Genomic DNA, 27,531 nt, shown 5'->3' with positions numbered 1-27,531 from the left:
CCTCATGAGTTCTAAATGTTGTTTTTGGAATGTCTTTAGCCTTCATTCTGATTTGATGATATCCTGAACAAAGATCCAACTTGGTGAAGTAAATTGATCCATGCAATTCATCCAATAATTCATCAATGACAGGAATGGGAAATTTATCTTTAATAGTGAGCTTGTTGAGCTCCCTATAATCTAGACACATGCGCCATGATCCATCCTTCTCGTGAACGAATACTACTGGAGCGGAGAAAGAACTTTGACTAGGTTGAATTATACCAGCCTCTAGCGTTTCTGCAACCATACGTTCAATTTCACTCTTTTGGATATAGGGATATCTGTAAGGCCTGATGTCTGCAGGAACACTTCCTGGAATCAAATGAATAGCATGATCATGATCACGAATAGGTGGGAGGCCTTTGGGAGTCTCAAATACCTTGGAATGATTGTCCAAGACTTTTTGGAGATCTAGAAAAATGGATGATTTTGATGTGGGAACCTCTAGTGAACATAATTGTGCAATTATGCCTCGTTGTTCTTTCTTTAGAAGCGTTGTCATTTTGTTAGAGTTGAATATCTTTCCCAGTTTCCCTGCGATACCCCTTAATTCAACTTCCTTTCCTTCTGAAGTTCTTGAAAATTAAAAGCTACTGTACCCAAGGATTGTAGCCATTGGACTCCTAGTACAACATCAGCACCACCCATTGGAATGAAAGCATTGGGCTATTCAATACATATTCTCCCATGGATAGCTTGATATTATGGCACTTTCCTGAGCAATTTATGGTTCCTCCACTTGCAACCATCACTTGACACTTTGGTGCTAGATATAGGAAGCAATTCAATTCCTTGGCTGTCTTACAATGAATAAAATTATGGGTACTTCTCGAATCAAGCAACACTATTACCTTTTTCTTCTTGATATGCCCTTCTATCTTGATAGTTTGAGGAGTGGTAATTCCAGCCAATGCATTACAAGATATGGTCGGATTCATTTCTTCTTTTTTCTAGGGTTTGTTCCTGGTGTATATCCTCTTCTTTTGACGTTCCTTGTTCATTTTCTTCCTCCTCTTCACAATCTATGTAAAATAATTTCTTCTCGGCACACTTATGACCTTTAGTGTATTTGTTATCACAATTGTAACAAAGCCCTTTTGCTCTTTTTTCTTCCAATTGTTGTGGTGTCAACCTTGTAGGTTGTGGATGGCTAGGGGCAACAACACTTTCATCTTTATGATTGAGTGGTAGGCTTCCTTGTTGCCATAATTTTGCTTTCCATTTTTCTTGCCAACCTGGATGCCTTCTCCAATGAATCTAGTTCCCAAAGGCGAACCTCATGTTGGATGTTATCTTTTAAAGTCCCTATGAACACATCAATCCTATGCTCCTCTGGAATATCTTTTACCCTTATATTGAATTTTTGGAAGTCCTCAATGTGCTCCATCATTGAACCCGTTTGTTTGAGATTTATCAATTGGCTAAAAAAAGTGTTTCTTTTTGTATCCTCATAATGTGCTATCATTTCATCCATAAAAATAGCCCAAATGACAATTTGTTTACGAGAGCAAAGTGATCGATACCATACAAACTGATTTGGTTCCAAATATAAAGTTGCAATGCGTACCTTTTGTGTGTTTTGCACATTATGGAGATCGAAAAATTGTTCCATTTGTAGTATCCATGTTCTGAGATCCTTGCCATCAAACTTCCTCATATCGATCTTTGGAACATGGTGGTTCTTCGATCCAACGTTAGAGTCTATGAAATCATGATTAACATTTATTTTGTTCTCATCATGAGTTTCATTTACTACCCTTTCACCATTAGTAAGCATTTCTTGTAGAAACTTTGTCAAATCTGTCTTCAAATCTTCCATGTCTTTCTTTAAATCATCCATCTTAGCTTCCACGCCATCCATCTTAGCTCCCACGCCACCCATCTTGGCTTCCACATCATTCATCTTAGCTTCTACGCCTTTCTTTAAACCATCCATCTTAGCTTCCACGCCATACATCTTAGCTTCTACGTCTTTCTTTAAACCATCCATCTTAGCTTCTATTACTTTTTGTGTGAGTGAAATTTGTTGCACTTGATCTCGTAATTTTGATATATCATGTTGCATTTCTTCCTCTTCTTCATGAGTCATGCTAGAGCTTTTAGGTTGCTTACTAAGTGTTTCCATTTTCTTTCTTCAAGGCATCAATTACTGATAATAATGCTTCACTATGCCCTTTGAATTCCTTCAAACTAATTTTTCAAACCAAGCTTATGCAAAAATTTAAAAAAAACTACACACTTTTTTTCACTTTGTAGGAGCTCGATATTGAATCTGATGTATCTCGGTAATCTTGGATCTCCAAGGTCTGAAATTTCTTCCTACGATAACCTTCTGAATAATCTTTATAGCCCCGGAAGTTTGATCAAGATTGGATTCTCCAATGAAGAGTTATGCCAAATCTCCCACGATGACCCTAGTATAGACTGGTTCAGTAGAGCGAACTTGTACGACGTGCCGCGGGTCATTGTTTCAACCTTAGGTTCTAAAAATGATACTCAAAAAACTACAGTCTGTCCTCTTTTTGTAACTTCTTACGAACATTCAATCTGATGCTCAGAGCGAAAGTTATGACGATTTTCCCAAGATCACCTGTTTGGAATGTAATTCGGGGTCTGCAAAAACCCTAACTTCCTCAGATTATATTTCTGAAAATATAGCGAGATAAGATCTAAAATTATGGCCCTAGGTTCAAACTGATTCCGTCTCAAATGGGTTTTTTTTTTAGCTTCTGAAACTTCGAAGCGAAAAAAGTTATAGCAAAAATGCCACAATGACCTGTTTGGAGCAGCAAAACCCTAGAATCCAAAGCTCTGATACCAAACGTTATGAAACCAACTCACAAAAAGATAAAAAAATATAGATCAACGCCTTAGAAATCAGCCTCTTCAAGGGGGCAACCTCCTTTACATTACACAAATGAACAATTCTTCGATGATACAAATGACAAAACCTCATTTCTATATATAGGTGTCTAAGGGGTCACAATAACCAAAGCCGACCTAACAATAATAATATAAGGGGTACATAGACAGTTGGTTAATGTGATGGGACAGGGGTGCGGTGAGGTAGGACGACACCTGCCTGCCCTGTACCATTTGGTTTATCGCCCGACGCAGCATAAACAGGGGCATTTGGTTTCACTTGGTTTCACTTCATGTGGCTTTGTTTCGCCCAGCCTGTCCTTCGATTTCTCCATCGCCTCCGCATGCTCTGGTCTGAGCTGGGCCTCGGCTCTCTTTAATGCTGGAGTTATGGCGGGTGCAATCCGAGGCAGGGCGGAGAGTGTTAAATACAGGCTCAGCTTTGGGATTGTTTTGAAGCCTCTGGTGCTTTGCTGGTCTGGTAAAGGTATGTTATGGTCTGCTGCTTTGTTATGCTCTGTCGCTCTGTTATGCTCGGCCAATTCTGCGACGCTGCTTCCGTCAACTCCCAGGCTTCGTTTGGAGGCCTCCAGCCTGAGTTTGGATGCCCATTTGAATAGGCCAAGCTCTGAGGAGGTGGTTGAGCGGTCTTGTTTACATAGTGTTGCTACGGTCCTCGTTATGCCCCGTCTTCGCCATAGAATGAGCCGCAGGGGAACTCCTAGGCGTGTGCCCTCCCATCCGTCCTCCAATTCTCCCTCCATCTCCAGTGATCTCTCAGCCCGCCATTACCCTCGCAAGGGCAGTGGGAGAGGGCGTCTCCATCTCCCCAGCCATTACCCTCCTGACTCCTCGTCGTCTCCCTCTTTTGGCTCGGCGATTTTCACTTTCAATTGTTCCCTGAATCGTCCAAGAATCACTGCTCACGTCTCGGTGTTCTTTCATGAAGAAGGCCAGGAGGTAGGAGAATCCAGCTCTCATCAGGAGGACCCTGCCTCTATCTCTGTGCAAATTCCTTTCTCTATGCAGGTTCCGGAGGTCCCAACTCACAATGCCTTGGACATGGTGATGGAAATGGAGGCTCCTAGTCCTTCTGAACTTGATGTTGCTCGTGCAAGGAATGATACAGATGCTGCTCGTGCAAGTGCTCTGACTGAGTTCGGTTGGTGCAGAATTGTGGAGGAGCCTCCAGATGCGTAGTTCTTTCTCTGTTGCCTCTGCTACTTGTCACGCGGCCCTTAATAGCGGGAAATTTTTGGTTCAGGATGCAATTTTTGGTTCACTGCTGCAAGATATGGTTTAATTTGTATGCTTCTTTGAATTTTTGCAAGCTCAGTAAGAGGGTCAATACTTGTTCCCCTGCGTGGGATTTGAATACCAGCGCTCGACTTAGTTCACTATCATGGGCAGTGTTTCTGATACTCTCTGCTGCTTCTACAAGGCAGTTGTTTTTTACTACGGTCTAGATGTAATTTTACCCCTTTAATGATAATAGAGTCATTTTATTTAACCAAAAAAAAATAATAATAATAATACAAGGGTACAAAAATAACAATAGTGGGATTCTATGGAGCACAATAATAACAATAGGGCCACCACAATAACAATAAGGGATACAACGACAATAGTAATGGGGGAATCACTAGTATTATAGGGACCTAACATGGCATTTCCCTGCCTTCTCAATTTTTTTACAGTCAACTACCATAACCTTCATGTTGTGCATGGGGAATGAGAAAACGATGAGTCTCTTCGCCATGGTTGAGTCTAAAAAATTGTTGGTGTTGCCGGTACCGATGAGAACCATCAAATTGTTCTTCTTGATATGTCCTTTTAACTTTAATGTATGGGGTTGTGAAATACCTGTCATAGCTGATAATGATACTTGTGGAATGCTCTCATCATCTAGTTATGGAGAGAATTTTGGGGCATCTTCGATTTCTTCTACGTCTGATTCATCACTGCCTGAATCATTAGTTGCTTCACAATTATACAGGTTCTTGGTCTCTTTTCCTTTAGCACACCTATGTTTAGGGTCCCACTTTTCACCACAATGTTTACACTTGCCCTCTTTCATCCTTTGCATTTCCACGTTAGTTTTGTCTCCTTCACGAAGACGTGGTGGAACATATTTTGTATTATCCGTGTTCGCGGACTAGGGAAATCTTCGTCTCGAATATACTCTTTCAGCCTTTGACCACAGCATCTTTTCAACAACTTTTGCTTTTTGTCTTGCTACTTCTATCGAGGTAATGTCATGAAGCTCAAGTTCTGCTTGTAGATGGGGTTTAAGTGTCGAGGTGTACGATTGAATGAGACGAGTTTCTGATAATCCAGGTACTCGTGGTTCTTAAGTCTCCCATTCTCGAGTGTATTCATCCACAGCTCCTTTTTGTTGTAATCTGGTGAGTGCTGAGAAGAATTCTTCTTCCTTGACACCTTGGAACCTTTTAAAGAACGTGTTTTTGAATTTCCTCCAACTAATCACAAGTGTCATATTTTTCCACTACATATACCAATTATATGCTTTGCCTTCCATTTTCATGGAAGCATGCCTGATCTTTTCGCCATCATTGTCAATACCGTAAATCTCGAAATATTCTTCTGCTTATTGAACCAAGCAACGCTACATTTTTCATTACCGTCAAATTTGGATAGCTCAAGCTTTGCGCTTCGTTGATATGTCGCTATCGACGGAGCAAAGAAGGGGTATTGATTTGAAAACAACATACTGGTGTATGGATTCCAAAGCTGCCTATTTTCAAAATTCGTGTTACTATTTTCTTGATTAGGAGTGGAAGATGTCTTTGGAGACTTGGGCTTCTCATGTGAGTCTAACAAGTTTGGCAAATCTGAAGAATTGCGATGTTGAGTAGCTTCATTATTCTGGGGTATTTGATGAGGTGTAATCTTCATAGTGTTACAAATACAGGTCAACATCACCATTGCTTTATCCACTTTAACTGAAAGGTCTACCTAATCCTTTTTAAATGCATTCTTGGTTTGTCTTCTCTCCTTAATGTACAATTTCTTTCATGTAAACCTCTTACTTGTTCTCTTTTTCTTTTACCATAGGTACGAATGGAAACATAGAGGTTTTGCACATATACATGGCTTCCTATGGTTCTCAAATGTACCAGAAATGGATGACCTCAACTAGACTCATGAAGAAAGTGTTGTTGCTGCTAAAGTTTTTTTCGATTCATACATTATTGTTTGGAACCCTCGCACCCTCCATCAAAGAAATCTCCTCAAGCTAACTCTTTATTTTCTTTGTTGTGTCCTACAGTGCCTCGATTTTGTTGCCATGTTCGGTCACCTTAGCCTCAAGTTTTATTAATTTTTTATTGAAATCGGCCATCGACATTGATGCAGCGATCAAGCGTGTATGAGGTGGGGTATACTTATCCAGTGTAACGCCTTTTTTTTTTGTTAAATTGACCTCATTATTATTTTATTTTTTAAATGACTTTATTTTATAACTAAATATTAATTAATATATATAGTTATTTATTTATTAATTATTATATAATTATGAATTATATAACAACTGATAACAAAACTATATAATAATTAATATAATGTATAAATATTAAACTATATGCAAATGAACCAATAAAACATAAGAGCGGACAACAAATGAACTCAACATTTATCGAAATGATGGACAGAGTTGTGGTCAATAGGACGAAGGATGACCGGGGTCAATAATGAGTACGCACGACGTGGACGCCGAGACAACAGGGTGAAAGGTGTTGATGGGGACGAGGAGTGACGGCAATGTCGAATGGAGCGACGACACGGAATCAGGGGTTGTGTTGGTTCGATGGTTGTTCAGGGAAGGGGGTGACGACAGGAATAGACAGGAGGATAGACGCAGGGGTGAACGGTGGAAATCGAGATGCATAGAGGAATTGGCACTGGACATCGACGGTGGAGAAAAGGCAGGTGAGACAGACGGTTGTGTGTGCACAGTGGAGCAGCTACGAACAAGGTGCAGCGATGGTACAACGACAAAGTCCGAGGAGCGAACTACTCTGATACCGCATGTAGTAGAATACTCAACAATTAATAGGAATGATATATATATTTTATTAATGATTCAAATATGAATGGATGCTTTACATAGTGAGAGGTTCGGGCTTAAATACAACCCTACGTGCCCTAATTAAACTAATAGATTACAGAATAATTAATTTTTATATAACAATTCATGTCACAGCAGCACTCAACTTGGAGTGCACAATATCCCAAAGTCCACATCTGAGAGTGGTAAAAATCATTGCAAAAATGCAACATTTGCAAAACAATAGTTTTAAAGACACTTCATAGAAGTCTTGGAAGCCAACAGTAGCAAACAAGAAGAAGATAGGTACACATTAGTAGGAAAATAATGTCATCTAATGCAAAGATAAATAAAATATGGTTGGAGGCTCAAGGATTAGCTCCTCTTTCCCCTCTCTCCCTCCTAGTTCCTCTCGTATCAAGTTTAATAATTCATATGCCTTTGCTAACAAAGCTCAGTTATTCTAACATCTTCCTGATTTCTATCCTATCAATAATGTCATTATAAAACCCCGGGTTTTGACCAGCATGTTTGGGAAGCTACTCCGGATTCCTTTACTCACACCATCTACTCCTTTAATTCCATTCAACCTCCTAGCTTTTGTTCTATGAACAAATGGTACGATGATGAATGTAAAACTATGCACAAGAAACTTAAGTTTGTTCTCACTCCCATCTTGATTTAGACCCAACCACTCTAAGGGAGCAAGACTGCTTCCTTAAATAAAAGAAACACAAGGTTCTGACATAAGAATGTATGAGCTCTTAACTGTGCCTCACAACAATCCCAAGAAAATCTGACAAGCTCATGCACCCAACAAAGTCCCTCCCTGTGACAGACACTAAGACCCCCCCCCCCCCCTATTCTGACTTTCGTGCTTCATCTTCATGATGATCAATCTCCTATGCACATCGCATCCCTTCATTCCTTTTGTCAACTTTTTACCCCTAATATCATTTAGAGGGGCATTTATACATTTTAGTAACAAAGCAAGTAATATTGAATGGCTCTATTACTTCAGGCATGGTATTAGTCATGTAGTTGGTCCATTATCAATCTCTTTAATAATGTTTTTTGTTTGTTGGTCACATCTTCATCCTATTTACAAGCCAAGTGACATATTTTATCCAAATAATTATTTAACTATCATGATTGGCCACACTTTGGAAAACTTTACACTGTAGCTAGTGAGATGCGCCTTTATAGCTTACTGGAGATGAGGAAGCTCAAAACTTGAGGCAATGGTAGATTTAGGAAGGGTTACCAAATAAGGAACTATATTGTCACTTTTTCAATTATTATTGAGGAAATAAGATAGAGGCCTTTGAAGGTTCCTTGTCGTTTTGTTGATTTCAAGAAAGCCTTTGATTCAATACCCACATCCTTCCTGATTGAGCAACATCGTGCCATTGGGGTTATTGAGCTTCTTGTAGTTGCTAACTTCATAAGAAGAACTGTGTAGTGCTCCCCGTAATACCTTCCTATCCCAAACTAAGAGCATGGACAGTTAGGTTTCTAACTCCAAATGAAACTGCCCCGATGACCCACCGGAACAAACTGTCCATCTTACCCCCAGTCAGGCCCTTTCCTACTCCCTTTCCTATTCTGAAGGAGGTAAGTGAGAACAAACCCATCACCAGGCAGGCTCATAAGGGCCTTTATGAGAGAGATGTGGATTATTTTCGCACACCTGAATTATTTTTGGAATTGACTAAAAGTACTATCGAGATCAAGAAAATATGCCCTCCTTTTCTTACTGACCATAGATAATTTGGAAAAAGAACGTTAAATTGTCATTTACTTCCCAGTCGCAATCTGTCATTAGGAGTCATAGATGGAAACGGTAGTCTCCAATTGGTGCTACAGATTATGACCACCATTTCCAATTTATGACCCCTAATGACACATTGTGACTGGTCAGTAAATTGTAAATTAAGCATTACTTTCCAAAATTTCTATGCCAATTTCCTGGTTGCGTTTTAGCTCCCAAACATCACCAACTTCCAGCCAAAGTCTTGAGCATTTACAGTTCCTCAGGGACTGCAATTTTTTCCAGGTTGTACCCTCAATCTAGCATCAGTGGATTCCCAGTTTTTGGCATTGACCCTTGTTTACCACAGCCCCTCTTTGCTTCCCTCTTGTGCACAGTTCAGAGCAGAGAACAAAATATTCATAACATTATGCAATTCTGGTCTGGATAGTCTCTGGGATTTGCAAGCATTCCCTCTGGTCTTATTAATAGTATATACACAATATTGTGAAAGTATACAAACCATTGCAAGCTTTAATCAACTCTAGGTAAGAATGAATTCCATAGTTCTTTTTGAGTTATTCCTGTTTTTATAATAGACTTTTATTTTGAAGTCCACACTCCACAGGATCACTGTTATTAGTTTTTCCTGTCCAGTAATTCATTTTGGCTATTAATAGTTGTTGGAACGAGTTGTGCCTTGTTATGTCTTATCTGAGCTGTATATTTGTTAGTTTTGGGTTCCTCTGGAAGTGTTCACACCACGCTAGGGGTGTGCTTCATGTGATGTGGACTGCACAGTGAAACCCTGGCCCTTTGATGTATCTTACACTTTTGGTTGATTGACATTTGGTGAGCATACTATAGGTGGTTGTTTGTCCTCAGAATACCTGCTTAAAAAGTTGCACTTCTTGTAGAGGTAGCTATCTTATGTGGCAGTTGATGTCTTCTACTCGACACAAGTTGAGGAGGATGGATGCTTGGCAAAGGTGAATGAGCTATCCAGTGGAGGAGACCTAGGAAATAGGAGCAAAGGCTCTTGGCTCAAGAAGCATTAAGACCACGTGGCACACAAGTGGAGATAGAGTGCTTGGCTTGAGGGAGTCCTGCTTGAAGCGCACTCCATTGGAGGTTGCTTGTGAACCCAATTACACATATGTGGAGGACCGTTGAGATTGGAAGACTATCTTGGAAAGCATGCAGCATGGTGATGAGGAGCACTTGACATGTGGAGGCTTAACTTGGAGAGCACTTGATTTGGGAGGAGGTGGCCAACCACCTAGTGACGTGTGTACTCTCTTGGTAGAGGAGAACTCCCCTTCTAAACTGGATCTAGTGATTTAGAGTAGGTTGTTGTAACTTGTGGACCTAGTTCACTTTTCAATTGTTGGCCTCCCTCGTCTACTTCCATAGAATGGGAGGAGAGACCCTTTGTCACGAACAACTATTGTATGTACTTGTAACCTTGATGTACTTGTCTTGGCATCTTTCTGCTTCTGTGGTCCAACAGTTGGGAAGACTTGGGGATTTTTGCAAAGTAAACCCTATAGAAGACTTGGTCCTTGGAACACTAGGGTTTGTGAAGTCTTGGTGTGAGCCAGGGTTTGTAAGATGAAACCTTGGAGCAAGATTTGTAGGACTTGGAGGCAAGTGGAATTTGTGTGATGTGTAATTGGTGAATCTCGTTGATCGCCTGTAGAACGCAAGTGAGAGATCCAAGAGTGGACTTGTTGGTGTTGATGTCAGCTTGTTGTAGTGCCATTGGTGTTGCTAAATAGCTTGGAAAAATGCTTTGATAGGCCTTTGTATTGCTAGGTAGGGTTTGTTGTTGATGGTGGATGCCCTACCTAGTGTTTGAAAAGTAATTATAGAGTCCTTGCTTGGAATAGCCGAAGAGACTTGTCGTGCCAGCTTGGGATGAGCAGAGGTATTGTAGTTTATCTTCATTTGTGTAGTATATGAAGTGCATTATTATTGTCCTAAATTTATGTCTTGCAAATCTGAAATCAGACCTTGGTTTCAAATTGTTGTGAATAGTTTCATGGTTGTTTTAATGAGCTGATTTGTTGGGGCAGCTGCGTTGAAATGTTATGTGTTTTAACGCACCTAGATGAAGCTACAAGACCAATTTAGAGACCTATAAGTTTGATGTTATAAAAGTAATTTTCAGTTCTGTGTGTCGGTGGAGATTGTGCCCTTGGAGCTGTGATATTCATCTCTCCTTTAAGTGCGTTTTCAATGTCTATCTTATTGAGCTTGTCGAGTGAAAAGGTTGGTCAGAAAAGTATTGCTGTTATAATAAATATTTCAGATTTATCCATAAGGCTGAAAGTTCTATGGAATAGATCTGGGGAACCTCCAGTAAATAAGGTGAAATTTCTGAAATGTTTTAAAGTGCAGAATTTCAAGATTTCCAAAATATTATTGTAAACAAGGCATTGCAATGCCAGTGTTCCTCATCATCTTCAACTTTATTGTATAGCCTGTATATTCTGCTGTTTCCATGGGGTTTTGACAACGATTCAGAGGGTATCACTTTTATTGTATAGCCTGCATATTCTGCTGTTTCCAGAGGGATGTGGTAACAATCCAGAGGGTGTAGCGTGCATATCCTGCTGTTTATAGAGAGTTGTGGCAACAGTCCACCTTTCATTCCTGAAAGGTAAGCTCTGCGGACTACTTCATATCTTGGTGACATTGGTGCAAAGTTAATATTGAACTATTGCTTGGCACAACATTAGATAGGATAAGGGCAAGGTGTCCACAAGATTTGAACCTCAATCTCCTCACGCTAGACGTTACCTACTTACCAATCAGAGGCTCGCGTCATGTTACCAGACTCTCCTAAATCCGATTCAACTTTCAAGTTTGGCTCTGTTCATACAGGAAACCATGTGGAGTCAACTCCATTATGAGTCTAACTTGGCCCCGAGTCAGACTTGCATGTTGGACTTATGACTATGACTTAGACCCTTAAGTCAATTGTGAGTCAGATTAACTTGGAAAGTCTGACTCGTGAATCTCGTTTTGCTTGTTTTTCTAACCTGATTTTACAATAGACAATCATAGCCAGTCAACTATCTAGAATCTACAGCATTTTATAGTAGTATCATAGTATGTACGGTCTAGTATCATCTATGTACTATGAAACAAGTTATTATTGAAATTTTGCATCATCTGGCCAATATAAAGTTTATATTAATGAAGAATATTATTTTTGTAGAAAACTTGGTGTATTAGTGTATGTTTCATTTTATTATTGCCCGTATCAAAGCCTAGGTATTGTCAAGATCCATGTCAACACCCAAATTTTTTCAAAGTCTGAGTCAACTCTTACTTTTCAGCATCATTGAATTGTTCTCCAAGTGTACACTGGTAATTTTGAGCCCATAGGGCATATCTTCTGCATGTTAATAGCTAACTCCAAGAGATATTTAGTTACTGTAATAATTTCTCACATGTTTAACAAAAATTTATGATACCATACTTGCACGGGAACTCATTCCCACAACTAGTGGACCCATTCCTCTAGTTCCCACATCCCAGGGAACTTTGGAACAAGAAGGGAATGCTCCCTTTCGGAGGGAATGGCACTGATAACATTAGGAACTTCCCAATGTTCCTGGTCACTTTCTTGTCCAAAAGGGAGTGTTCCGTGCACTTATGGGCATTCCGGCAGCCTATTGCCCCAGCAGGTGTCAAAACAGGCCTGTTTTGGCACCAACTCAACCAAGAGTGGGCCTTCATGGGGCAAACTTAGCTAATATACCCAAAAACCAGGAAAAAAGCAGCAAAACAAATAGGATAAAAAACAAAAAGCTAACCCTGAGCTCACAAATAGAAGAGCTCCCTTCACCACATTTGCATATATGTATATCATGTCACTTGTTATTTTGAAGTTACTTTCATTTTGCTTTATAGGCTTTAATTATTTTCATAAAGGAGGGAGGGCTGCAAACAAACCCTTTTTGTAGTATCTAATTAGTCAACACTGGCACTACTGGTTATAAGGGATGGTCGTGCAAATTTTAGGGGTAACTACACCAGGGAGTTCATCATCTTTTGGACAAACCTGGGCATACATGAAGCCATACACCTGTTCAAGGGGAGAAAGAATTCAAATCTCACATGCATACCTTGAGGCAGAAAATTATAATTACTTTTTAGATGGTTGAGCATATATTATGTACATTTTTCCACAATGGACTACATACATTATTGTCATGTCATTTTGGACTATGTACTAGGTCACTTTCATTAAATATTACTCTTATCATTTTGGTCTTTAGTTTTGTATTTTGGTATTCATGAATAGTCATGAGCAATGATGATGATAAGAAATTTGATGACTAATTGATTTTCTTTAATATTTTGCTTTTATGATCCAAAAGATTGTAGATAAATTTTCCTAGTTCTCTTATGTTTTCATGAGTAGCTATGCAAATCATTGGCCTTAAAAATATTGTGAAGTTGAGCCCTAATGTGTGTGTAGGAATGGCATTCTGAGAGAAAGTGTTTTTCATCCTCTGCTTTCTTAGTATCACTATGAAGCTAGTTAGAGATCGCCTTTATTTTAGTAACTTTAATTTTCTTCTTTAAGCTACCAATAAAAGAAATAAAATGTTTTGATCTTCTAACTTGGGGTTGACGGTCTTTTCATAGTACATTAGCTTTCTCTTATTTCTTCATGGTACTATAATTTCTCTTTAACTCTAGTTGTGACAATGCTTTTGATATCATCGATAATTTGAAGAGTAACATCCGCTTTGATATTATTAATAATTTGAAGAGTAACATCCCCTTTTAATAATATCGCCAATTTGAAGAGTAACATCCTCTTGAATCCTCTAGTAATTTAACCAAGAAATTGCATCATTATACCATCCTCTCTTAAACTTAAAATGATAATATATACCATGTATGATATATCATATTAAAGTGTTAAAAATCCTAGGTAATTTTTTCTCGTGGGGAGAGCGGGTGGAATTTCCAACTTTTAACAAAAATGCCCTTTGCTGGAAATTTGGGGGAGAACTTATACCTATTCCTGAAAGATGAAACCCATACCTCCATAGCCCTGTCCCCCATTGTGGAAACTTGTACAACATAGTTTTATAACTTATAAATGTTACTCGATGACATAAGTAGTAGGTTTTAACTTTTAAGTTAATCAGGAAAGCAACAACCTGGTAAATCCCTTTGCACATTCTACCTTTGAATGGACTTATTTTACCCACATATAGAGGGAAAAAATCCCGTAGTAGATGAATTGTCATAAGAGGCACTGCCTCTCCTGTTGAGAAATCTAGGGCAGCTAGATTAAGTGATTTCTCTTACTTTGATAATTGTTTGTGATGTATTTTTACTTAACTTGATTAGCTTCTTTTTTCACTTAGATTATTATTATTATTGTTCTTATCATCAAACATCTAACAAACAATGAAAGAACAATGAGACAAGAGGACACAAGATATACGCTATCAGCCAGGGCCAAAACTTCTCTTCTTGAGAGGAAAACCCACAAGAAATTTTCTCTTCTTATAGAACTTCAAATAACGAGTTCCAAGACCTAAGACCCCTCCAAGACCAAGTCAATCCTTCCTCTTTGATGAGCCTTCTAGCAACTTCTTTAGCAAACTTGTCCTTAGCAACTTCGACCCTAGCAACGTTTCTAACAACTTCGACCCCAACAGCTTCTCTATTAATTTCAACCCCAGTAGTTTCCTCTGCAATTTCGACTGTTGCAGAAACCCTAGCTCTTGCATGTGAGGGAGAAGATAGTGATTTCTTTCTTCATTCTTCTTCACTTGACTCAGTTCTTCCTTCTATGGAAGTCCGCTTGCAAGGTATACCATAACTCGACTTCTTGTAGCAAGTCTGCAATTCGGTCTAGCTGCTGCAATAGATGCCCTAATTCTCTCGCACATGTGAAGGATAATAGCCCAAAGGCAAACCCAAAACTTCGCTTTCTCCTTCTCCTTCTTTGTTAGGTATTAGGCTTCCTTTTTTGTCCTCTTTTCCTCTTAGATTGAACTTCTTGAGAGTTGATTGGATGATTTTCAAATGAGGCTGAAGTCTATTATGTTGAAGAATCTAGGGCAAATAAGTGTAGTGCGATTCCTCGTTACTTGATAACAATTTGTGGAGTCTTTTTACTTTTTCTTGTTAGATTAATCTTCTTCCTATTATTATTAATGCATGTGTATGTACTTCATCAAACTGCTACCAAAACATAAGAACAAGAACACAAGATGTTGAATCTCTGTTAGGGCCAAACCTCTCTTCTCTTGAGAGGAAAACCCTTCAGTAAGTTTTCTCTTATTGAAGCTTCTTTCTTGATCAATGACAAACCCTAGACCCTTGACTAGAAGAACCTCCAAGCACAAGTCAAGTCCTTCCTTTTCTTTGCACTATGTTCCCCGACACTTTATCCACCTCCTTCCGACACTTCATTCCCTGGCTCTTCATCCTTCTTCCGGCACTTCCTTATTCCTTCCACTGTAAGTAGATCTTCTAGAAGAGATAGGTTTCCTTAGTGATATCCTTCACCTAAGGATACTCATTCCTTCTCTTGATCATCTGAGTTCCTTCTTGGCGTATGGTGGAAGGCTTAGTGTGACAACACTGCAGCCCTAATTCTCGCACGTGTGAGAGGTACCTTAGAGAATTAGGGTCCTTTTCCTTCGCTAGAGAGATAGGCTTCTTCGCTTGTCTTGGGAGGCCTTGTAGGCCGAGTTTCAAACCCAAACAACACTAGTTCATTGAATATTTGTCCCTGTTGTCATACCTGCAAATTTGACCTTTTCCTCTTCGCACGTGTCACTGTTTCTAGCCCTAGAAACAGTCCTCTACCTTCACTTTTCTTCCTCCTTACTTCGCTACACTTTGGAGACCCTTTTAGACTTATTTTCCTTCACTTTATCTCGGCTTCTTCCTTCGCTAATTTCAGAGATGATTGTGTTCTCTTTGGAGGAGTGGACAGCCTCTATATATAGAGGATTGTCCCTCCTTTAGGCCGACTTGACTTCCTTTGCTTCGATGGGTGCTTTTAATGGTGCCATTGCTTCTTTTGATGGTGTCTTTGCTAGGAGGAGACTTGAATTTGCTTGGAGGTGACTTCTTTGACTCTTATACACAATGTAACATACCCTTAAGGTCTTTAACATAATTCTTTTGACCTTTTGACTTACCTATAGCACTTTAACATGTGCTAGACCTACTTCAATGAACAAGAAACTCATTGACATATATCATAAAAATAATATTTCTTTTCTTCGGGAAATACAAATATCAAAAGTACATTTATGAAGACCGAACCTAGTTACATTTTCTTCAACATCTTATGTATAGGCTTCTTTTTAGGTCGAATTATGTATAGGCTTCTTTTTAGGTCGAATTGCTGCCTTTAGGCTGACTTGTCCACTCATGAAGGCTGGCTTGTTCTTTTGATGATGACAAGGTCTTGGAGGGTCCATATGACACTTTTGACTTTACATAAATTTTCTTTACAAGATACAACATCCCAAAGGGGTTTTACATGTAGACAGTGACTCTTTTGACTTCATAATTCTATGACAAACCTAGAAGCACTCAATGGTTATTTGACCTACAAATAAATTTACCTTGACCATGAAACCCATGCATCAAAAATGACAATAATATTTTTTTTTTCTCTTTAATATAAAATCGTGATTACATTATGAAGACCGAACCTAGTTACATATTTCAACATCTCCAAGATGGATCTTTCATTATCCATGAATTCTTTGAGAACAAACTGATTCAAGATACGTTTTTTTACTTTAGTTTTGAAATTTGTACTCCACAATTTTTCTCTGTCAACAGAAGTGGCTCCAAAGGTAAATGCTAGTTGACAGTTTCCCAAAGCAACAATGTCAATGGTTTTCTAGTTGAGCTGTTATACAACAACTGGAAATTGTATGGACGTTTAAGTCTGTAGGTTGTCTTTATGTAGCAGGATGTTACTTTTTTTTATGTAAGCAGAAAAAGACAGTCTCAGTGTCTGAGGAGAACCCAGAATGGGGAGAAACATGTATATTTTCTTCATGAAAGGAAATATCATGATTGTTTCTTTGTGGAAATTTAAGGAAAAAAAGTTCCCTTTGCACATTAAATTTTCAAACTATGTATAGATAAAATCAAAATAATTGTGAACCAATCAAAAGCCACCAAGTTGTTGATATCGAAGGATCCATTTAAGTGATAATTGGGACCAGATAGAAGCCCTGGGCGAATTTGACAGACAGAATTGATAGTCCCCCACTCGCAGCATTTTAAGTAAAGGCCACCAAATTGAGTGATGCTAATGGTTACCCATAATTTTAAATCTGGATGCATTGACCTAGCCGGTTTCCATAGTGCTAAATCTGGACGCGTTGGCCTCATCTTGATAAGAGAAAGCTAGTTTAGAATGAGTAATCGAGGGGCCAACGGACAGCAAGCCAGAGCCATTAAAAGCCAGAAGCAGAAACATACCAAGCCAATGCCAGTATGCGACATATTATCGCCGCGTGGAGTCATATCATGTAACTGCAAGAGTAAGCAAGCAGTTGCAAAAGAATTCCTACAGAATCTGGTTGTTCTGCCCCATTGTTCCCAACAGAATTTCATAGTCCCTCCATCTAAATAAAGGACAGGAGAAAAACACTAAACAATCATCAGCGAACTTAAAACATCGATATGCGTCCTTACATAGTAACTTCAATTGCCGGAAGTTCGCCAACGGACTCCGTAGAATCAAGTGCATTCTCCACAAGCTCGCGCACCGTCGTATAAAGACTCTTGCCCGGCTGTTAAAGCCATATAAAAACATATGGTAAATAATCATAAACATATATACACACAAACAGCATTGAAAGTTCAATAACTAATGATACCCACGTTATCAAAACCAGCAATGTTTTTGTTTTCTGCGAAGAATTCTGCAGGGGACTCTGCAAAATGCCACTAAAATATTTCAGAATGTGCTCATTCCAAGTTCTTGAATGTTAGGGTTTTAAAAGACACAGAAACTGTGAAGCCTGGGATTTAAACTGCGAGGATTTATTGTTATGGTTACTTACTTTGCGTAAGAACGCTTTCTTTGCCTTTAGCAGGAGTTTTAGGCTTTGCCTTCTTTTTCTGCTTGGGCTCAACTGGACTGCCGCCGCTTTCTTCTGAGTCCATTTCTGCTACTTCTTCTTCTGCTGGTTCTTCACAAACGGGAGTGATGGCCCTGCGAGTGCAATTGATAAACGTCCCACCACAGAGACCTCTTCAATTCAAATTGAGAGCGAGGCCCCTTTGACAATGTTGAACTTCGCAACTTATATGGCGTTGGATTTTTTTTAATCGAAAACTAATGTGTGGGTTTTTCTCATTGAAAACTGTTTACTTGTGGCAACTGTTAAATGAGACGTGTTTGAATGGTTAGAAACGAGCATATTTTCAAAATTGGTTAAGGGGTTCGCAGGCATTTTGTACTCGGTTGTATTATTTCGATAGTCTGGAAAAAATGTGGACAGTCTAAGATGGCATTTTGAGATTTTCAATGATTAATAATTTAAATCTTTGATTATTAATTAGTCATTTTAAATTTTCAATATCTAATAGTTTATTTTTTTTATTATTAATTAGAGGATTAAAAATATTTATATAATAATTGATAAATGAGGAATATATGATTAATTTTTTTATTATTAATTAAAAATACTTATATAATGAGAATGGTATGATTAATAGATTAAGGAAATTTTGATAAATAGTGATTTTTATTGGTGTTGATCATTTATTATTAATGTAGAAATGTATGATTAATAGATGAAAGATAGGGTTATTATTGATAAATGGTGATTTTAGTTGATGTTGTTCATCCATTATTAATGTAAATGTTTTTTCTTACCAACATAAGTATAAGCAACTTACAAATAGTGGACATGTCTTACTTGCAAATTCTTTTTATATGGTTTCAAGGTATATAAAAATTTTAAGAATCATATTATGATATGGTATTAAATTGTTGATACATGTTGGTTAGCGTGAAAAGCTAATCATAATCATGGTTATGTATTTATGTTTTCGCAAATAAATGATTGTATTTCACTATTTTTTCCATTTTCATTAAATTTCTCCTCACTTACGGCAAGAGTATGTATTATCGTAAATTGTTATTTTATATTTACTGAGACAATGAAACTAGACCTCTCTCTTAATCTTAGGAATTAAATTCATGTTTTCTCTTCCTTGAAGATGAAGTTTTGATAATTCACACAAAACACCTTAAATCTCATTAGGCTAAATGAAATAAGCGAGAATGTCACCCTAGGTTTATAGCCCTTAAAACTATACCAAATTTCAAGATGCATAAATTCTTAAAATATGAATTTTATTTTCTTAGAAATGTAAGGTTTATGTTTACCTTCTATACCAACTCAATGAATAAAATAAATTAATTGTATAAAAAAACTAAGAACAAAAAAAGTTCCAAATAAATATTGTAATAAAAAAGTTTTAATTTTTTTGCTCGCAATTTTTATCAAATAGGTTTTCAGTTTTTCCACGTAAATACAGTCTCCAACTTATGAGTTAATTTGTATTTGGTTTATTTTTTCTTTGTTGTCTTTTTTAACAGCGCGCTCTCATGTCAGTTGTGAGAATCATGAAACACCGAGAGAAGTGGTGGTGTCTAAGGACATTGTTGTTGGGATCATGTTGGTCACCAATACTAATTTACTTGGAGCCTTTCTACCTTAAATATGTTATATTCCATATGGTGGATGAAACCATGGGTTTTCATAAACGTGGAGCTTGAAAATTGTTAGTAACTTGACTGAGTCAAGTATAGATGAACTACCCTAACATATTAATCTCATAAAAAAAAAAATTGTCAATTTTTTTCTTTGATTGGCTTACTAAGAGTTTATTTTGAATTTGTATTGCATTTTCATTTTTTTTCAAGCATTTTAAAATTTATTTGGAATGAGTGATTGGAGACTTTCACAGCTAATCATATTGTAGAGATTTCAGGAATAACACTATGTAATATGTGTGATTTGTCCTATGGGCTTTATATGCCAAATCAACACCTTCAAACTCTAGTCAGGCTCATGTGGAGCCATCTCAACCTTCAACAATGGAAGCTCATCCTTTTACCGAAAAGGAAAGAAAATCAACCATAATTTTGGCTTCGTCAATGAGTGGGCCCAAACATACCCACAAATCAAATCACTCAGATAGTGACAAGGAAACAACAAATATGCTAGAAAATTCAACAACGGAAGCATCTCAAGGAAATGTCGCCATTGTCTCATCTACATTTGCTCCTGATAACTCCTTGGAATGGATAGACGTCTGCAAAAGAAGAGGAATGAAGGAAAAACCCATGAACAATCTCAGGATCTAACACTAGGAAGGTAGTAAATGTTTTTTTGTGTATTGTGCTTATGGAAAGAATGATATGATGTTATTTGATACTTTGAGGTAATACAAATCAATTTACAAAAAAAAAAACGCTTTTATCGTCTTTGTTGAAATATGATATTTTGAGTTTTTCAAAATTAAATGTCATATCACCAATAAAAAAATTAATTACTTGGCATGTTTTAAACTGCGAATATTGTCCTAAAATAAAAACAAAATGTCTTATTAGAATATCTCTCCATGCATATCTTTAAAAGAAATCTCTCTTCTTCCTTCACCTGTGTTTTTAGAAAGTGTGACTTGGAATGTGCAAAAGTTGATTGGGATGATTCAGTACTTGAGAATTCTTCCAATTGCTCTTTTCCTTTATCTCTTTTTATTAACGGGGTCTTAGGAAAATACTTTTTGTCAGCTTTAGGATTTGAGTGAACAAAAGAAGCAGTTGAAGTTACAATACATCTAGTAGCAAGTGATAGACGTGGATCTCTTGGGTTTTCTAGCCAGTTAACAATACTAGAGGGAGCTCTAATAGGATTGTCTTCCCACCCATCGTTCATGGGTTGAGACTACCGCTCAGGAATGTCCATAATTCTTAGGTGTGGTTGCAAGGGAGCATCCAGAGGAACAAAAGGCTAAGGTAAACATTATTGTCCACCCATGTATAAATGTTTGATATTCAATTCATTAGAGTTGGCATCAAAATTGATAGAAAAATGAATCTTGTTTTTTTTTGTCCTCTTGCGAAACAATATTTGGCCTTCTTCCTTATCCCCTTTTATTCCTACCACTCGAACCCTTGCTTAAAAAAATCATTTAAATAGTTGCCATGATATTAATTGAAATTTCTCAACTTTGAAATATAATATGTAGAAATGAAGTACACTTTCACATCAATCTCATTTCATTGAATATGTTTTAGCAAAGCTTAAATTAAAGCATAGTGAATATGAGAACGTAAATAGAAAAAGAGAAAATGAATTAATTTATGACTCACGAAAAAGCTCAACAAACATAAAGACCATAAAGAGCTATGTTTTATGCTCTACATAATCAACTCATTCTCCATTGATAACAAAACTTTGAACTTATAAAACTTTGAATTTAAAAATGATCCCAGCCTTCTTATTCTCTTTTTTTATTTAAAAATTAAAGTTATAACTTTCATTCAAACCATATGTCAATATTTTTCCAATCTTCAAAACAAGTGCCTTTAACAAATTTAAAAGGCATATTGTATGCAATATAAAACACAAAATATTAGGGAAAAAATGAGAAATGATAAATATGAATGAATGAAAAAACCGTAACCATCTTTTTTAACAATACTCCCTTAGTGTTCTTTACAATTCCTTTTACAACTTATAATGCATTCAAAATCTCCATAAAAGAGCAAATTTTAAAATGGAATTTCCATAGTGCAAGCATCTTTAACATAATTTTACTATGAACTGCAAGCCCTAAGTTTTGCCATTGGTTACATCATTTCATATATGAACAAAACAATGTATTTCAATTAAAACTTTCATTAGCTTCATAAATGAAACAATTGTATGACATATGGAAAACGAAATAATATATGGATGGAGCATGAATTTGTTGTAGGTTTCCTTTCTTTATAGGTGAAATAAAGATTAATTTTAAACCAATAAGCTTAACCTTATGTACTTCAACAAATGTACGGGAAGTTTTGAGTAGTAAGATCCCTATACACAAACTCTTTACTTTCGCCATTATTTCATCCCAAAACCCATAACAAAATCTCATAAAATAGAACATACATAGTGAGTCATTTAAAAGGATAGAGTGAGCAAATGGGAGATGAAAATATGAGTGCATGAAAACATAGAATGAGCTAACCTAGTGACAAATAAATACTCTTCTCGACAACACAAAACCTTTTTCATCATTCAAGACAGCTAAAAATTCCATATATAGAGTCACAACATTTTCAAAAGAGGGATAAATACACGGAGTGAGGGGAAGACATAGGCTGATTTTAAACTTCAAACAAAAACATCCAAATGACACTTTTATAAAGCATTGTATGCAAAATCAATTTAGGGTTTTGATAAGCAGGGGATATCATAGTTATGGATAAAAAAACAAACTCAAAATACCCATTACAAAAACTAATGCAAGATAAACCATTTACAAATGAAATAAAGCTATAGTAGTACTTAACTACACATAGTAAAATCACTCACCTTTAGTTCAACCTTCTTCTTTGTTGCAAAGCAACTCCACGAACTTAAGTAGCTTCCAACAGTTCGTTGTGCAATGGCTGAGGTATTTAAAACAACTCTCATATTTAACAGTATGAGACAAAGCTTACAACTACATGAGATGGAGCTACAACATCCAAATGAGAAAATGAACTAGCATTCGAACCCTAACAAACTTCTAGAATGATGAGTGAGATGGAGACCGATGCCATTAAACACACCATGAAATCCCTTACAATTCATGCCTCCCACTTAAAGTTTATCAACCCATCAACTCCACTATATACACTATAATTTCCAATTGTTCCATGCGATGCTTTGGGGCATGTTTACAACTAATATGTAACCATATATTTTGCATGTCATCAACCTCATCTAAAAGTACATGAGCATTATACAAAGTTTAACCAGGTTGTATATGTCATGTGACTAACCTTTATACCGTGTTATAACATACCAACTTGCCATATAAACTATCAATACAATTACATATTACATATTACATACATGATGTTAAATTGTATCACCTATAACTTGATTGTGAAACCTTTTCGTTTTATTATAAGACAAACTTTGATATATATGCACATTAGCTCTAACTTATATGCCCGGCCATATATTATGTGCTCAATTTTGTAACAGGGGTCATATGTTTAGAACTTGATTCATACGAGAACTCACGTAATGTAACCATGAGCCCAAAATGATCTTCATGTCATGATAGTCTAAAATTGTTAGGTCCCTATGATACTAGTGTATTCCCTTATTATTATTGTCATTATAGCCCCTTATTGTTATTGTTGAGCCCATGTTGTCCCCATCAATGAATTCTTGCTTTGACAATGGCTTCTTATAAACCTTCAATTTGTGCCCATTAACAAGTAAAGGAATGGCCTTTGCATCAATGGTTCTAATCTGCGTTGAACCATTATCATGACATTTCTCTATGACATAAGGCCCTAACCATCTAGTCCTTAACTTTCCCTTAAAATATTTATATATGGAATCATATAACAAAGCCCAATCACCTTCTTGAAATTATTTTTCCTTGATGTTCTTGTCATGCCAGATCTTCCTCTGAACTTGAGTCGCCTTTGTGTGTAGGAGGGCATGCATTCTAAACTCATCTAACCCATTCAACTGGAGCAATCTCTATTTTTTTGCACTGCTAAGATCTAGATCTAGTTGGGCTGCCATCCTTAATGTATTGTACTTAAATTCAATGGACAACAGGGCCTTCTTCCCATAGACCAACTCATAGGGAGTGAATCCAGTAGTGGTCTTCCAGGTGGTATTATAGGCCCAAGTGGCCTTAACTAACCTATCTACCCAATCTTTTCTGTTGTTGCTAACCACTTTGGTCAAAATACCCTCCAGCGCTCTGTTGGTCACCTTCACTTTCCCATTAGCTTGTAGGTGATAAGGGGTGGAGGTTCTGTGCTTGATCTTGTGCTGGCTTAACAAGTCTTCAATCATGTTAGATGTAAATTGGTTGCCTTGATCAGTGACCAGTTCTCTAGGGTACCCAAACTTATAAAATACATTTTCCCTTAAGAACTCGGCCACTTTCTCCTCAGTTGTTGCCTTAATTGCCTTGGTTTCAACCCACTTGGTCAAATAGTCAGTGCACACAATGATGTACTGCTTTTGTTTGGATGGAGGGTCAATAGGTCCAATGAAATCCATGCCCCACTTGTCAAATGGCTCGAAAGTCACTTGAGGTTGCAGAGGCATTTCATCCCTTGGAGTAGGCTTTCCCATCATTTGGCATCGATCACACTGACTAGTATACCTTCTCACATCCTGATGAAGAGAAGGCCAATAATAACCAACCTGTAACACCTTGAATGTTGTCCTTTTGGCTGCAAAGTGACCTCCACAAGGCCCATCATGACAGGTTAGAAGGATGTCAAGGACTTCCTCTTCCCTGACACATATTCTCGGAATTTGATCCGAGCCTAGTTTAAAAAGGTTGTCCCCAATCCAAGTGAATGGGGCGCTCTTCCTCACAATCTTGCTTTTCTCTTTGGAGGACAAATTTGGTGGGAACTGTGCAGACACCAAAAAGTTTGTTATGTCAGCAAGCCATGGAGATAGAACTGAAATGGCGAATAAGTGTTCATCCGATAACTGATCTTCGACCATTCCTTCCTCCCCTGCAGGCAAAGTTAATATGGATAAAAATTCTGCAACAACATTCTCCTTGCCAGGCTTATCAACAATAGTTAGATCAAATTGTTGTAATAAAAGTAACCATTTAATAATCTGGGCATTCACATCAGGTTTATTCATCAAATATTTAATTGCAACATGGTTAGTATGCACAAATGTTTGGTAACCTGTAATGTAATGCCTAAATTTGTTTAATGAATGCACAACAGCTAGGAGCTCCTTTTCGGTCACTGTGTAGTTCAGTTCGGCCTTTGACAGATTCTTATTGATAAAGTAAATGGCATAAGGTAACTTGTCATCTATTTGGCCTAGAGCTGCTCCTATGGCTTTGTGTGAGGCATCAACATGTATATGAAAAGGAAGGGCCCAATTTGGGCCTCGGAGAATAGGTGCAGTGGTCAACTTGTCCTTCAGGGTGTCCAAGGCCTCTTGACAACTTTTTGACCATACAAATTCAGAGTCTTTGGCCAATAACCCAAATAAAGGAGAAGCTAACTTGTTGAAGTCTTTTATAAACCTCCTATAGTATCTAGTTAAACCTAGAAAACTTCTGACATCTCTCTATTTTTTCGGAGGTGGGACACTTTGGACGATGGCTATTGTTTGGGTCCACCTGCAGTCCTTGCTGGGATATTGAATGACCTAGAACAGTGCCTGCAATCATCAAGAACTCACATTTTTCGGGACTAAGGGATAGGTTCATTTCATTGCATTTGTTCAACATCTTACTTAAGTTGGACAAAGCCTCCTGGAAATCACACCCATAGGGTGTAAAATCATCCATATAAATATCTACTGCATCATGGATTAGCTCGGCAAAGATACTCAAGATTGCTCTCTAGAAAGTGGCAGGGGCATTGCATAGGCCAAAAGGAAGGACCCTATAAGCGAAAGTACCCCAAGGACAAGTGAGGGTGGTTTTATCTTGGTCTTCGGGGCTGATCTGGATTTGATTGTACCTGCTAAACCCATCTAGGAAAGAGAAAAAAAATTTCCCTGTTGATCTGAAATCACTTGTAAATGACCTCAGAGAAATAATGAAGGTATTATAGACTCAAGTGTTGGGGTGTGCCTATGTTATTTTATGCAACAGATCGATAAGATTGCGAAATACACAGACACTGAAACAGTAAGGGAACACAGTAAGCAAACACATAAACACGACAAATTTAATAAGGAGTTCACCTAATCCTCCTAGGCTACGTCTCCCGGTCCAGCCTTCAATGGTGGCCTTTTTATTATGTCTTAAAGCAGAGTTTTTACAATAAGGAACTCAATTTGAGTCTCACTTAATAGATGATGATCAGTAGGATTGTACTTGGATTCCCCAAGTCTCTAGAGTACACAGACTCCCCCTAATAAATCTCGATCTCAACTGGTCTGAGTGGTATGAGTCCGATTTGGTACTCAATACCTGACAGGTATACACAGAAGAGTTGCTTTAACCTCTCAAGCCTTCTCCGAAGTTCATAGACTCTCAGACTCTCTCTACCTCTGTCTGCTCGATGCTGCCTTTGCTCTGCAAGTCAGCTTGGCTTCTCTGTTCTCTACAATTCACTTCTTTCTTGCCTTTTGGCTTTCTACTTCTCTTTCTGCCTCTCTTACTCTTTGTCTGTTCGTGGCTTAAAGCCAATCTGCTCCATGACTGTTCGTTTCCGCTTTCGGCTCTCTGGATCTCCTGCCTCTGTCTGCTTGAATTCCCCTGCTCTGCGTCATCATCATTGTGTAACACTTTACAGAGAGGTGGCCACTTGTTTTCTCACGAACTGAGTGTCAATTCTCTTTGAACGATCGTTATTTCTATTGCTCCAAGATTGCCCGCGAAACTGATTCCTCTGCCAACTCATCGGTCATGCCGAACCTCAAATCTTATATGACTCAGCCTATTTCCTCGTCGAATCTGGTCATCCATCGGATTATTTCTCCGCCATTGATCTGGAGCCTCCAGATCCTACGGTCTCCGTCCATATCGGGCGGGTAAGTAGCATGCCCTTTACCCGTCCGATGTGAGCGGTTTTCTCTCTCATCCGTTGGAAGCGTGTCACCCAGTGTATGGCATCGGGCGGGACTCGATCAAACTCGATTACCGCTTGAAGCCCTTCCAATATCCTATCTGTTTTAGCGCAGGACCCGCCTTCTGACGAAATTAGCGATTTTCATACGGCTGTATGCTTTTCGTCATGAACGAGCACTTGGGGGCTTTCCTTCACTAAGGGGGACGCCCTGCCATACGCGATTAGCACTAATCGCATATCAAAAACTGCCTCTGTTTTTGGATTTGACCTCTCGTTTGTCAATTTGTGTCAGTGCGCAGTCACCATGGGCCAACAGTCTGCGTGCTTTGACCAAGGGTCCTCGTTGTTAGGACTCCAAATTGACCACTTTTGACCTTGTATTTTTGCTATAATATTACCCTCTTCAGTCCATAAGTTGAAAGCTTTTGATTATATAATGACCTAATCATTCCAAGGTATGAAGCAACTCTCCTCATTACTATATGTTTAATCATTCATTACATATTCATGTTATCTTTATAATTAATCTTTGGAGAAGTTAACCAAGTTGCTGAGTAACCGTTGAACCGTCTAAAGTCTGCAGAAATTATAGTTCGTAGTTGCTGCAACACCAGAAACAGCAACTACGTAGTTGCTGCAACACCAGAAACAGCAACTACGCAGTTGCTGCAACACCAGCAACAAGAACTATCTAAAGTAGGGAAAACGTTATTTTGCAACAACTGGAATACCGGAAATGACAAACAGCAACTATTAGAAGATCGGCAGAATTCCATGCTGACACAGCACGATCAACAACTGTCCAAAAAGGGTAAAACACAGTTACAGTTGCTGAAACACCAGGAACAGTATGAGTTTACTAAATCAGCAACAATGGTGAAGCGGCAAAGGATAGTACGAGGATTCCAAGAAGACGGTTGAGGTTTGTTTACCAGCTGTGTAACAGTAAGAGACCCAAGAAAGAATACACTGTCACACTGTTGT

The 27,531-nt window shown here is 38.0% G+C and overlaps 1 protein-coding gene across 1 annotated transcript in view; it reads right to left on the bottom strand.

The window, feature by feature from the left end:
* The window catches only part of TOP6B (topoisomerase 6 subunit B), a 257,080-nt gene extending 239,001 nt beyond the window's left edge, over positions 1 to 18,079 (bottom strand). Inside the window, exons 1-3 of the mRNA XM_089438736.1 lie at positions 17,804 to 18,079; positions 17,622 to 17,674; positions 17,433 to 17,530 (exon numbers count right to left, since the gene is read on the bottom strand). Coding sequence (XP_089294862.1) covers positions 17,433 to 17,530; positions 17,622 to 17,674; positions 17,804 to 17,906 — 254 coding nt within the window. The 5' untranslated portion in view covers positions 17,907 to 18,079. The remainder of the gene's footprint in view (positions 1 to 17,432; positions 17,531 to 17,621; positions 17,675 to 17,803) is intronic.
* Between the last annotated feature and the right edge of the window lie 9,452 nt (positions 18,080 to 27,531).

This window comes from Pinus tabuliformis, chromosome 9 (genome assembly GCF_031772625.1).
Source record: "Pinus tabuliformis cultivar Carrire ecotype Pingquan chromosome 9, CPIR1, whole genome shotgun sequence".
Taxonomy (NCBI): Eukaryota; Viridiplantae; Streptophyta; class Pinopsida; order Pinales; family Pinaceae; genus Pinus; species Pinus tabuliformis.
This window is presented reverse-complemented; position numbering and strand designations above follow the sequence as displayed.